Here is a 14,972-nt window from a genome sequence, read left to right as displayed (position 1 = left end):
ACCCATTCCCTCCTATAACCACGCATATGAAACACTCCCTTTTTCCCTCGTACCTTGTTGTGTCAATAGGAACAATTTTGACGTAGTTTGGGATTGCCCCTGAGCACTCCTCCTCAGAGTTTCTTTCTTCTCTTCTCTTTCTCTCCTAACCCTTCAGAGCGCAAAATGAAGCAAATAAGGTTAACTTCGCCTAACTCCTTTCTTAAAATAATCTACTTGGCCAGGTCAACCCAATCCATTTTACTTCTCTTCTTGACTTGCTTCTCTTTTTCCTAATATATATATATATATATATATATATATATATATATATATATATATGTATATATAATATAAAATACTTTTCTCCCTATAATAATAAAAATATTTCTGACCAAAATATAATAATATGAAAAATATTATCTTAAAAAAAAAGGATGTTACAATCCCACCACCTTTTAAGAAATTCATACCCAAATTATCGAATGAAAAAGTTCAAATATGACCTTCATCTTCTCAAGGGTGTTACAATTAGAGATATAAATATATTTGATTTGTTTTAACGTATTTTGATTATGTTATAATTTTGGTTAGCTAAGAGGTTTTATGGATAAGAATATTTTTAGATAAGGGAAATAAACATTTCCAAATTATTTTATTTGAAGAGATATGATCTTATGTATTTATCTATAAGATTTTTATTTAATTAATTAGGATAATAATATATTTTGAGAGATATTTTAAGATAGTTATTTATTTATCTATTTTTTATCTATTATTTTCAAAGTATATTTGACAAATAAAAAAATGATAATATTAAAGGTAATCAATAATGAGTATGAAAATATAAGCTTAATTTATTTGTTGAACTTACTTGACTGGATATTACTCATCCATTAATTCTATATTCCACGGATATGAGAACCAAAAACCTTATGAGCACCAATATCACAATATTGTGGCCCTGTTGAACAAATAAAACACATTGTAATTCTAAAATAAATAAAGTAGAACACATATATAAGCCAGTATTAAAAAAGAAAAGAAGCAATATGATTCCAAATAAAAGTCGCTCAAAAGACACTTATATCACACATTATTGATTTTCTTTTTATTTGCTAGAAGATGAACCATGAGTTTGAAACCACAACCTAGATCAATGGATTCAATGCTATAACACAATCAATGAGAACAACCAATTACTATAATCACCTAAATATTGTGAGATAGAGATCACTATAAGGGAAAGGGGGAGCGCAAGAGGTGACAAATAGTAGGAGGAATTAAGGGAATTGAGAGATTTAACACCCTAAATCCAATGGCTTAGAATATCAAATTATTTAGGAAGAAATAATGAATAATTGGGACAAAATGATAAAATATTGAAAAAGCGTACTGATTCTAATTTTTTTTTATTGATAATAATGATTATAAATTACTTAATAAAAATAATATTTTAATTAATATTTTTATCTATATAACAAATGTTAATTTTAATTCAAATTTATAATAAATAAATATTTTTAAATATATAAATTATAGCTTTAAAATTAATATAAATAAATATTTTTAAATATATAAATTATATTTTATACTTATGATAAATAATTTATCTTCTAGCACAATATTATAATTATTTATTGATTATTTATTTTAAATTTTTAAAATTTAATCCATAAATAATCATGATAAATAAAAACTTAATTAAATAAAAAAGTTAAATAAATCCCTAAAAATAACATATAGGGTTGATTTGTATGATTTTGATAAATATGTATTATATAACTAATATTTTAGCACGTTTAATTTAAATACTAATAAATATTTATTTTATAAAATTTATAATAAATTATATACAAAATAAATACTATATTTACATATATAAATTATATTTAAAAATAACATAAATAAATGTTAGTCTTCTTAAACAAGTTCTCAACTTCAAATCTAATTTTATAGGGATAATATTATTAGGAGGGAAGATCTTATTAAAAGTGACCAACCAAGTTCCTTAGTAGAGATTAGTCATCTGTGAAACTAATAAATACTTAATACTAATATATGATATTAGGATAAAATATATAATTTAACTTGTGATAATAATTCTTAATTAAAAATGCTTCTATTTAAGTATAAAATCTCAAAAACATTACATTGAAATAACTAATAAAAGTGCTTTCATTTATGATGAATATCTAGATTACTTGAGTTCATGGTAATTAGATTGTAATTTTCATTTTTGTGACTAAATATTAGATAATGATCTGGTTGAATTCGTATTGTAATTTTGACATTGCTTGAATTCAAATACAGTTGATGAACTGTGATAATTTTACTCTATGAATTGATTCTTGGATTGATGACTTTTTCAATTGATTACTATTTTATTCTTTTAATTGTTAATTTCATGAATTGTGAATCAAATATCTACTCTATTTGCATGATAATTTTAGATTCAATGAATTTGTGTCTCTGTAAAAAGTGAACTATATTTGTTTTTACACTACAAAGTTAAAGGAAACATGATTGTTTTTGGTAGTAACTCACCATTGCTACCAGTACTGGCATTGTTGTCCAGGACAAAAATTATTGTGCATTTATCTTATCACAATTATCACTTATTTGTTCCTATATACTAATCAATTTTTTTGTGTACTAATCAAAAGTGTATTGCAATTTAATGTTGGTAATTACTACAGGTGTTACTAAACTGTGTAGATATGTGATAAGGCTTGGTGTCCAAGGTTAATCCATCATCTTAAGTAAATTAATCCCTTTTATGTGTTAAATTTTGATTAAAATCAACAAGTTCCTTCATCTAAAAGGATTTTTATGGTTGGAGTAATTAGTCATTTTTTCGACTAACTACGCTTAAGCTGGAATTTTGTCAAGTAATGGCAAAAAGATTAAGGATTCAGACTATAGATAAACAATAAAAGAGGTATTCTTAGCCTTGGCCAAAATCATCAAATTCATTCTTTTAGGATACTTTTAAAATGTTTTAAGTATTGTAGTATTTTTCAAAATCATCAAAAAATTAAGAAAATAAAAAATCAATTTAGAATTTTAATTTAATGTTATTGGAATTTAAAATAAAAAATGTGTTACCATTTTCAAATTTCTAGATCATTTCAACATTTTGTTGACTTTTGACTTTAACTTTTCAATTTTACCTATTTTATTATTTTTAGAAAGAAGATGAAACCTTGTTTTCTCATAATTTAGATTTTAGGTTTTTAGCTTAAAGCCTTAAGAGACTTTGTAACACCCGGATTTTAACAGATTATACAAAAGCTCAAAGTCCCATAAGGGTGATTTAGTAGCCAAGAACGGGCCGTTCCCAAACTGAAACGGGTCGTTCCAAACTACAAAAATTGTCTAATTTCTTAGTTGAGAACGGGGCATTCCCAACTGGAACAGGGCGTTCTAAATTACCAAAAAGGCTTGTAACCCTAGTTGGGAACGGCCCGTTCTGGTTTAAGAACTGGCCGTTCTGGATGTGAATTTTACACATGACGTAAGAGTATAGAACGGGCCGTTCTGGATTTGTTTTTGCTAGAAGTTGAACCATGAGTTTGAAACCACAACCTAGATCAATGGATTCAATGCTATAACACAATCGATGAGAACAACCAATTACTATAATCACCTAAATAGTATGAGATAGAGATCATTGTAAGGGGAATGGGGAGCGCAAGAGGTCACAAAGGATTTAGTCACCAAATAGTAGGAGGAATTAAGGGAATTGAGAGATTTAACACCCTAAATCCAATGGCTTAGAATATCAAATTATTTAGGAGGAAATAATCAAAAATTGGGACGGAATGATAAAATATTGAAAACCGTACTGATTCTAATTTTTTTTTATTGATAATAATGATTATAAATTACTTAATAAAAATAATATTTTAATTAATATTTTTCTCTATATAAAAAATGTTAATTTTAATTCAAATTTATAATAATAAATATTTTTAAATATATAAATTATATTTTAAAATTAATATAAATAAATATTTTTAAATATATAAATTATATTTTAAAATTTATATAAATATTTTTAAATATATAAATTATATTTATATTTATGATAAATAATTTATCTTCTAGCACAGTATATAATTATTTATTGATTATTTATTTTAAAATTTTAAAATTTAATCCATAAATAATCATGATAAATAAAAATCTAATTAAATAAAAGAATTAAATAAATACCTAACTCAGAAAAAAAAATATTTAAAAATATTCTCATATAAGATAGAAGATATAAGATAGAAGTATGTGTTTAATGTAGCTAGGAGTGATCCAAATATTATTTCGGATGTTGGAGTTGAGGAGCCTGCTATTGCTGATTATAGTTCTACATTGCTTGATGATCAGCCAGTCAATTTGGTGATCGTTGACTCGGTTAAAGATCCTGCAAACCGAGTGGTTCATTCAACTGTCATTGCAAAAACGGACACCTATTCTGTGTCTGCTGCGGAAGCTGTTCCAGAATCTTATGCGGTGATCCAAGCTTCTAGCTGTTAGAAGGGTGCAATTTCTAGTGTTGCACCAGCAGAATGTGAGCTTCAGTCTTCTAGGGAACTAGCAAGTGACAACGATTCTTTTTTAGATGGCATGCCATCTTTGGAAGACATCTCAAATGATAATAATCAGCACCATCAGTCTGATCAGGATCAAGTTTTAGTCTCGCATATTGATGGTGACATAGCACAAGCACAAAATGTCATAAAAAGTGGGATTTTGCAGCCATTGCAGATGCTGCTACCGAATCTGAAGATGAACAAGAGGATTTGCTGCCTCATGTACCAAAGGATGTTAAGTCGAAGACCCCGAGTGCGAGTAGCTTTTTGCCGGACCCGTGTCTTGATCGAATAGATGACTTCTATAATGTTCAACAAGAGCTGTCTAGCTAGCTTTGCTCCCTCTGTCCAGCAAGATTTCAAGATCCTTACAGAGAGTGGATATGTGTGGAAGGAAGTGGATCAGCCCTCACAAAAGCCTAAAGCTCATAGTCACAAGAAACCTTCAGTGTCTAGACCAAGAACTAGATCAAGGGCTGCAAAATCCTCTAAATATTCCTGAATTAGAGTTGCTTCTACTTGACTACTTTCGGTTCCTAATGGTTTAGTCTTGATTTAAGGTCTATGACTAGATGGCTATTGTGTATGTGCAATTTTGTTGTTTCAGTTTTCACTTTGGTTAATTTTCTTTGTATTTTTTTCTATGCTTCCACTACAAAAAAAAGTGTGTGATTTGTGGCAGTTATATTGACAGTTTCTAGGGTTAAAACCCACCACAAACGGGATTATCGGCGTTCGTCAGATCTACGGTCGCCAAAAATTGTTTATGGCAGATATTTTGTAAACGGTAGTTTTGTGCACCAGAAAATTCAATCTCTTTGTGGCGATTTAAAAACATTTTGTGGGGGTTTAAAACCGCCACAAAATTCATCTAAATATTTCTTTATTTAACATTTCTGGCAGTTTGAAACTGCCACAAAATTGCTCTTTTTTTTAATTTTCTCATCTTTTCCGTCAAACCACATAACATAATTTTTTTTATTTACTAATAGTTAAATATTATTTTTTAAAAATAAACATTTTTTAAAACAACTTTTTACTGTCATAACCATTGTGAAAAAAAAATGTGTACACAATTTTGCACCACCGTATGTGGAATCATTTGCTTTTTTCTTATAGTATTTTTCTTCACAATTCCTATGAAAAAATAATTTATTTATTAAAACACCAAGCTGAAAAAATAATTAATGATCATAAATATTTGTTAAAACTGTTGAAGAAATGAAATAAATGTATACCAAAAGTACAAACATATTAAGATCTTATTAAAGCAATGTTATTCTTCGGCCAGTATAATTCTTTAAAAGGGACATCTTCCTTTTATCAAACAGCTATGTCAAAAAATTTATCAGACTGTCAAAAGCCAGATGATAATCAATAAATGAAGAACCATTAATTAAACACAACTAAAAAAATGAGAAACGTGGCAACAAATCACTTCACAATGTTAAAGACATACTGTCTAGGTTAGGTTAACTAAATTGGTGATGTACCTATATCAAACTTCTTGCTATCAATATCTATGCCAATAATCCGGGATGCACCAGCAGCTTTTGCACCCTCCGCAACCTGTCAAGTATAAATTACAAATCATAATAGCAGCCCACAAACAGGCAAAAATATAAACACCTACAGACAATTTAACTTCAGAAACTTACAGCAAGCCCAACAGTTCCAAGGCTAAAAACAGCGACAATTGACCCTGACTCCACTTTTGCAGTGTTCCAGACAGCTCCATGGCCTAAAAATTGGGGGGGAAATAGATATCATAACTTCATAATAATAAGCAAACTTGGTATTGGAAGCACACAAGACAAAACGTTTTTTAGCATTAAGAAAGAAAGAAGGGGGGAAAAAGTTCTGTAAAGTAACATTTTTTATCTTTCACAAAGCATGTTAATTGAAACTGTCAAAAAAAAAAGAAAAAGAAATGCAGCATCACCGATAGACTTGTTATCAAACTTAAAAGGTTTAATTATTGTTTGATACCTATAGTTTCATAAACTTTACATTTTAGTCCTTATAGTTAAAAAAGCTCATTTATGATCTCTATGCATATCATTTTTGTTTCCTTTGAGTCTTAGTTGTCTATTGACTATTGTTATAAGAATTAAAAGGTATATTTTTGAAACTATAGAGACAAAATGGAAACAAAAAGAGTATGTAAAGATGCTAAAATGGAATGTTTTAATGTATTTTTGAAACTGTTTCTCAAGCATGCCAAGGGTGCAACAAACCTCCATCCCCATATCCCTACAATAAGGTAGAGAGCCCAAGTGTTATCATTTTTACAGAAGTATTGAAGTATATTTTCATTTGAAAGGTAATAAATAAAACATTCAGCATATTTTTCAGTCACCACCAACATTTTATTATGTATATATAACAAACAAATGAAAACAAATGAAATTAATTAAGATGGTGCACCAAATATTGCAGCATAAAACATCTAGATTATAAAACTAAACCAACTTTATATTGTCTTTGATCTCATATCATGCATGCAACATATTCAAAAAGTACAACCTAACCTTTCGAATTGAAATAAGACCATCTCGAACAGCCTCCCCACTATCAACCTTTGATGATGAGCGAAGAATTGAAGCATTGGAAAGCAAAATATCATAATACTGCTCGAGCTGCACATTAGATATTTGTACAGGAACCCAATACTCAACAAACCTAAAGGAGTCAGACTTGCATCCTTGTGTAGTATGACTTGACAACCTCTCCTTCGGTTGAATATCAGAATTATTTATTAAACTGGCTTCGTTTTCATTGTTGACTTGAGAATCCTTCAGCGGCAAGTTTGCATATATACATTCTCCATCTTGAAGCTGATGAAAAATACAAATCGATCAAAGACTTACCCACACCCACAGACACATACATATATGAATATACATGTAAATAAGAAGGAAAAACAAAATGTATAACATTCACATGAGGAACAGATTCAGCATAAACTACTCTGTGTACAACTGAATATACTGAAGGAAGAACAACCTAGCAAAGGAAACCATAATAACTCTAATAGATTAGATAAACACAATAGTGCAAGACAAAACGTTTTTTAGCATTAAGAAAGAAAGAAGGGGGGAAAAAGTTCTGTAAAGTAACATTTTTTATCTTTCACAAAGCATGTTAATTGAAACTGTAAAAAAAAAAAAAAAAAAGAAATGCAGCATCACCGATAGACTTGTTATCAAACTTAAAAGGCTTAATTATTGTTTGATACCTATAGTTTCATAAACTTTACATTTTAGTCTTTATAGTTAAAAAATCTCTTTTACCCTCTTTTACAATCTCTTTTGGGATTGATGGCAAAGATTCATTTAAATTTTAGTCCTTATTCTTCATCTCACTTCGCATTCGTTCTTCTATTGAATCACTGCCACCATTGTCCTCCCTGCGATAGCGGTCTGATTTGGAACTCTTCTTCTTACTACTCCCACCACCACGTCGATGCCTATCCCTCTTATCATCCTCAGATTCGCTACCACTGCATTTTCTCGTGTCATTCTCACTCTCGCTGCTGCTCTGTCTCCTTGCCATGCCAAACCCTAGTCAAATTGAACATAAGCCAAATTCAAATTTGGAAAACACAGAGAAACTAGATACAAGATCAAAAATCAAAGGAACGAGTAATTAGAGAAAAGAAAAAGGACAAAGCACTTGGGTGCTTGGAAAAAGCGTGTGGTTAGTAGAATGGTCTGCGGAAAGAGGTGAAACCATGAGGTGTGAATGAAGATACAGATACAAAGAAGATGGAAAAGTGAGTAACAACCTTAGGTCGTGAATCACATAACTATGAGAGAGAATGGCGCCGATGCAGAAAGGTTTGCTTGCACACACTATCGGGTTGCGAATGAGAATGAGAACAAAGACGGTGAAAGGGCTCTGATGTAGGTTTCAATATTCCTTGAGCAAAGTTTTTACCCCCTCTTCCTAATTCTTTTTGATTTCAATGACTTCAATTTATTGTGAACTAGAACAATACCAGTGCATTTGCCACCTCTACAACTTTTTGATCAATTTCCCTGTACCTTAATTTCCCAGCATGATTAATTATCATTTTCTCCGCATCATTGTCTTTTAATTTTTTTAGAACCACAAACTTTGGCAGCAAATGACTCAACATTATTGAAGTCCCTATTTTTTACCACCAATAACATACTTTGAACCACATGCATTGCATTTAACCTTTTCTTTATCATCTTTTATACCAATTCTATTAAAATAATCCCAAATTTTAGAAGTAGTTACCAAGGCCTCTTACTTTCTCTATCAACATCGGTACCCTCTTTTACAATCTCTAAAAGATTCATTTAAATTATAGTTAACACATTGTTCATCTACAGTTTCAAAATTCATTCTGTATAATATAATGTGAAATTAGAGACTAAATAAATCACAGCCACATATACAACACAGTGAGTAGTACACTATGAAAAAGAACTATACCTATTAAAATTAAAATTCAAGAACTAAACGTCCAAGAACTATGGGTGTTAAAATTAAAATCAGTAAACATTTAATAGCTATAAACAATCAGTAAAAATCAGTACATAATCAGTAAAAAAAAAAATATACACAATCAGAGCGTGCTCGTGAAATCAGAACTATACACAATTGCTACACAACACACAATCAAAATTGAAATATTAAAAAATATACACAATCAGAAAATCAGTAAAATGTTAAATAGCTATACACATTCAGTAAATCAGTAAATCAGAATTAAAATATTAAATAGCTATACACAGTCAGAACTATACGTGCGTGTATCCAAATGCAAAATCAGTAAATAATCGGCAATCAGCAAGCCAAGCCGGGGGGAGTGGCAGTGCAAAATCACTAAATCAGTATCCAAATGCAAAATCACCAGTACCGTGGCGGTGCGCGGTGGCGTGGCACGACGGAGCACGGTGCACGGTGGCGGTGCTGGATCACGACTCACGAATAGAAGAGCGCGGAGACAGAGAAGAAATCGAAAACGGGCAAGCCCTAACCCTTCTTCAATTTTCTTTTCACCCGCGAATTTTCTTTTCACCCGCGAGTGGCGAGTGACGAGTCCCACCCACCCTACCTCGCTATGTTATGTACTGGACTGTAAGGAGCATAAGGCTAAGGAGGGGAACCATCCCTCAAAAGCCGGCTCAAGAGGTTGGAGAACTTCCCGCCTTATAAGGTCTCTTTGGTAAAGAAACCTCCTCGATGTGGGACTTGTTACATTACCACCCCCTTCGAAAGCTAGCACTCCACGGTAAGGCTGCACTCCAAGGTACTTCACTCATCGGCACTTCACTCGGCCTTTTGCCAGTCAGAACCCTCCGATGGTCAGAACTCGATGGTCAGAACCCTCCGTGAGTAGCCCTTCTTGATTTGGCTGGCTCTCAATGAAAGCACCATTTTAATGGGCATAAGGCTAAGGAGGGGAACTATCCCTCAAAAGCCGGCCCAAGAGGTTGGAGAACCTCCCGCCTTATAAGGTCTCTTTGGTAAGGAGACCTCCCCGATGTGGGACTTGTTACATGGACTTAATAATTGGGCCAGTGGAATTTTCTTAAGGCTGGTAATAAACACACCTCCATTTTTATATAAATACACCCTTTTTTTTAATAAATATATGAAATTTATAAATTATCCTTATTTGCACTTTTTTTTTTCCTCTGTGCACCTCTCTTCTTTTTTTCTTCCCCACGCACACCTCTCTTCTTCTTTTTCCTTCGCACACCTCTCTTCTTCCTTTTGCTGCGTGCACCTTTCTTCTTTTTTTACACCTCTCTTCTTCTTCCCCCTTTGAATGGCCGCTTCCTGCTCCTGCTCCTGCCCCACCATGCGCGGGCTGGCCATGCTCTCCTGAACCGACACCATTGCCTCAAACACCTCCTTCTCCGCTCTCTTCGTCTCCTCCCTCACACGCTCCACCCCCTCCCTCTGCTCCGCCGTCAACCCCTCCACACCGCCCTCTAGTAAACGGACTATCAACGACGCCTTGTAGTCCCCGATCCAGAGGAGCGCCCTCTCGTACGCCGACAGCCACGGCGCCAAGAAGAGGAGGAAGACGTCAGCGTTTGCCAACCTCGCTTTCTCTTCCAGAAACTGCTGGTAGTCACACAGAACTTGCTCGATTACGCTTTTCTGTTGCTCCTCGCTCTCAGCACTGAGAAGCGACAGCACCAACTTCTCTTGACGCCAAACACATCCCTCGTGGAACCCTTCGAACGACTCAGGAGAACTCGCTAACATTCTGATGACAATTTCCGAATTCAGATTGTGCCAATTTATACTGTGGACTGCGGGAACTCTCTCAGCAGGTAAGGGTGGTTTGGACATTTTTAAATCTGTTAATTAGCAGCGCCTTCTTGTCTCTTTTTTCCTTTTTTTTATTTATATTTAATTGGAGAATAAATTTTCTTAGCTGGTAAGGATTTTGCCGCTGGTTTTTCGAGAGATACGAGGATCAAAGTGCTGTAACTGTGTAAGGATAATTGGTTTTGCAATGGCGGTGGGAGTCAATGGTCTCTGTCAAGGCCATGCCATGTCCTTCAAGGCAATGTTTCTTTTCGCGGGAAGCGAAAGACGCCCGCACAAGCCATCTATTGTTATACTATCAAACTGCTACCTTATACTTATATATAAATCAAGAGAGGTGTACGGAGGAAAAAAAGAAAAGAGAGGTGTGCGGAGGAAGAAGAAGAGAAGTGTGTGAGGTGTGTGTGCGGAGGAGGAAGAAGAAGAGAGGTGCATAGAGTAAAAAAGAAAAAAAGAGGTATAAATAAGGGTAATTTAGGAATTTCATATATTTAAAAAAAAAAAAGGTATATTTATATAAAAATGGAGGTGTGTTTATAACTAGCCTTTTCTTAATTTATGAAACTTGCCAAAAAAAAAATTAGTTCAACCCGACATGAAACAAGATAAGCTGAGTTCACTCATAAATTATGGTTGATTTTGATGGTTTTAGTTTTTATATATGTTAAAATTATATTTATTCAAAGAATTACTTTTATATATTATAAGATAATATAATTAATTGTTTAAATTATTTTGAAAATATAGAAAAAAAAAATAAAAGTATTCAAATTAAATATAGTCTTATATATATTTCTTATTTTATTTAAAATATTTATTAAAAGATAAGATTTTTTTACAATATGAAAAAATATTTTGAAATTTATAAAGAATTTGACTTACATTAAATTTAAATATTTTGTAACTTTAAAATGTAATATGATAAATGTCTTTAATTATTTTACAATTATATTATAAATAAAAATTTATAAAATTTATAATTTTATAAATAATATTTTGAATATTTTCTATAGATTAATAAAAAGTTATTGAAAATGAAAGTGTGTGTTGTATTTTGTTTTGTCAATTTGTTTATTCCATTTTGTTTTGTTGCATCTCGTCCGTTTAGTAAAGTGAATTCGAAATTCTAACTCACCTTATTTATAAAATGTAAATTTTTTTACAGCATGAAAATCTTATTTTAAAATTTAAAAAGAATTTAACTTATTTTAAATTTAAATATTTGGAATTTTTAAAATGTGAGATGATAAATATATATAATTATCTTATAACTATATTATAAATAAAAAAATTATTGTATTGATACTATTTACAATTTTATAAACAATATTTTGAATATTTCATGGATTAATAAAAGGTTATTGGAAGTAGGATTGACTAAATGTCATTTGTCAAGTCCCTTGTCATGTCTCATCTTGCTTAGTAAAGTGATTTAAAAAATTTAACGTATATTGTTTAATAATTAAAAAGTTATATATATATATATATATATATATATATTATTTATTAAAAAAAATTAAATAAATAAACTTAATTTTTTTAGTAATGATTAATTTAGACACAATAAATGAGAAACAAAAATTCATAAAAATAATTAACTTGACTATAAAGTGAATGTTAGAATATAAGAATTGAGTTAGATTATTATCTTTAAAACACTACCAACTATTGTTCAAGAACTCAATCACTTTTGATGCAAAACATTACTACACAATCAATCACCTACTGAGAATTCCTCATTCAACCACCTATTGAAAAATTAGTCCCACAATCACCTGTTATGAGACTACAAAACACTAGTTGTGATTTGTTTCTACTTCCCTACACCATTAAACACTTAATTCTAGTTAGGGACAATGTTTACAATAATGAATTTTGTGTTCTTGTTGTTTGCTAAGATTGCATATGTTTCTCCTATGATGGAGCTTTCATTAAGGAAGATTTCACACTTCTTTTTAATTAAAAAATAGATATACAAATAAGAAGTGAAAGTTTTTAAAAAATTTAGAGGATGAAGTAAGGATTGTAGCTTGTTTTGCTCGAGTGGTTGATTTCTCTCTTTGATCTTGCTTACTTTAAATAAAACCTCTGTCTTCCCTTTATAGACACTTAGTAAAAGATCTATGGCTAGCTTATTTTTTAAGCTAGATGCCCACATCACTATACTTTACTTTTTTTCTTGGTCCTATTAGCTTTTTATAGATGAGTTTCCTTTTGAGTAAGTCTTCAATTCAGGCCTTCTAACACAAAGTCTTTAATACAAGTCTTCTGAGAAGCATTATTTTCATTGAAGTTTTTTGATAGACAACTTAAATTGCTAATTTTCTAAATTATGCCTTCAAGACATTTACCCTAAAAAATGTTTAACTTGAAGCTTTCTAATCAGAGGCTTAGGATACTTATTTTCTTGCTTATGAAAGACATGCCTTCAATGCTAATAGATAATTTTCAAAAGTGAATTTTTTTTTATATATATATAATAATGTCTTGTTAATCACTTTTATTGTTAAAGGAATCATTAGCTCATGTAACCTTCTAATCAGACTTAAATTTTGTTGGAACACTAGAACAATCTTATTAGAACACAAATGAGAACTCTTCTTTCTAGAATTTGAAACTAAGAATTTGTGATTATTAAAACCATAATTAGGTAGAATTCCACAAACTATTTACACCTAATTAATGTGCATATATCTATCTATCTCTCTCCTTCCCTCCCACCTTCCTTCCTCTCTCTCTCTCTATACACACACACACACACACACACATACACACACACATATATATATATATATATAGAAGAGGGATCCATTTACTTTAGAAATAAGTATATCTAAACTTATTTTATTCAATAACTCATGTTCTACATTAAATTTCAATAATCCAACCATTAAATTTAAAGTTCTTAATCCAATCGGGAGTGAGAGCTTTAAGATCTCGTGCTTCAACAATTGTAGTGACTATTCAAGATTTTTAAGTTGTTCTGAGCTTTTGAGAACTCAATTCCTAGAGATTTTAACCCATTTAGAATTGTTTGAAACCTTCTAATCATTTTGTCAATGTTTTCACTTTTCTTCATGGAGAACAACTCATGGTGCCTTTAAAGTGTAACACTTTGTTTGAGCCTAACATCTTCAGTGCCTTCATAAGTTACCCTGATGGCATCGCGTGTTTCCTTAGTAGTTGAGTAGCTACAAAACTTGATATATTCAATTTTGGACAAAGAACATGCAAGTATGTAACTTGCTTTAGGGTTTAGCTGCAAAGTGTTATAATCATCTTAAGTATATTGACTCTCAAGTTTAGTTTCTATGATATCACCTTGAGTGATAATTCTCCAGAGTTGGTACTAGGTGGATTTGATGATCATCTTCATCCTATCTTTCTAATAGGGATAGTCTTCTCCATCGAAGGTAGGAGACCTTGTGAGAGCAGTTCCTTCTAATAAGTATTGTCTTTCACTACTTCTCATTGAAGGTCTTTTCTTTTAGCATTATTAGATGCTCAAACCCATCAAAGGTTCAGCTCTGATACCAAATTATAGAGAAAAGAGACACAATAGAAGGAGGGGTTGAATAATGTATATCAGACAACTACCCAAGTGTTCTTTGAACAACAAGTCTCTCCAGGCCTAGCACCAAGTATTCTTTCTCAAATAAGCCTCTCCAGGCTCAACTCTTATAACAAAGGTTACAGAAGATTATGAGGTTGTTTCGTCTCTTATAGACGTGTTGAAACCAAAAATGAAAGTACAAATAATCTATAAAGAAGAACATACAGAATTCACAATGAGTGTTTCTTTGTATGCATGTCCCTAATTTTTCTTTCTTGAAGGCTTAATCTTTATATATAGCTTTAAAGAAGATAATCATTGCACCACTTTGAGTTAAACTAATAAGTTGCTTCATCTATTTTCTCTGTTGATCCTAGAGAAAAAAAGTTACTATTGCTTCATTAAATGAGAGCATTAAATGTTTTTCAATAAAATGTGTATCTCTTATCTGATCTAGGAGACTGCTTATCATCATTTCTTCTAAGATGGGGGATAGTAGAAGCAATGCCAGTACAAAGTAGTTCTTTGTAGAG

At 31.3% G+C, this 14,972-nt stretch overlaps 2 protein-coding genes across 2 annotated transcripts in view; one reads left to right on the top strand and one right to left on the bottom strand.

Annotated features, from left to right (window-relative positions):
• The window catches only part of LOC109796510 (putative disease resistance protein At4g19050), a 50,983-nt gene that overhangs the window by 18,598 nt on the left and 17,413 nt on the right, over positions 1–14,972 (top strand). The gene's annotated exons all lie outside the window — the stretch shown is intronic.
• LOC109795805 (uncharacterized) lies at positions 5,940–10,907 on the bottom strand. Its single transcript, XM_083067717.1, has 5 exons — positions 10,279–10,907; positions 9,460–9,661; positions 7,100–7,405; positions 6,227–6,309; positions 5,940–6,137 (listed from the first exon to the last, which is right to left on the bottom strand). The coding sequence occupies exons 1-5, from the start codon at positions 10,905–10,907 to the stop codon at positions 6,089–6,091; spliced, it is 1,269 nt and encodes a 422-aa protein (XP_082923843.1). The 3' UTR covers positions 5,940–6,088.

This window comes from Cajanus cajan, chromosome 2 (genome assembly GCF_000230855.2).
Source record: "Cajanus cajan strain Asha chromosome 2, NIPB_CcT2T_4, whole genome shotgun sequence".
Classification (NCBI taxonomy): Eukaryota; Viridiplantae; Streptophyta; class Magnoliopsida; order Fabales; family Fabaceae; genus Cajanus; species Cajanus cajan.
This window is presented reverse-complemented; position numbering and strand designations above follow the sequence as displayed.

Bases quoted from the DNA above. Each gene is read 5' to 3' on its own strand.
- LOC109795805 (XM_083067717.1), bottom strand. From the start codon at position 10,907: ATGTCCAAACCACCCTTACCTGCTGAGAGAGTTCCCGCAGTCCACAGT. The intron at 9,662-10,278 runs GTGTGCGTGGGG...TACATAACATAG, and splicing joins AAGGAAAAAGAAGAAGAGAG to CGAGGTAGGGTGGGTGGGAC. The intron at 6,138-6,226 runs GTAAGTTTCTGA...TATACTTGACAG, and splicing joins TTGGAACTGTTGGGCTTGCT to GTTGCGGAGGGTGCAAAAGC.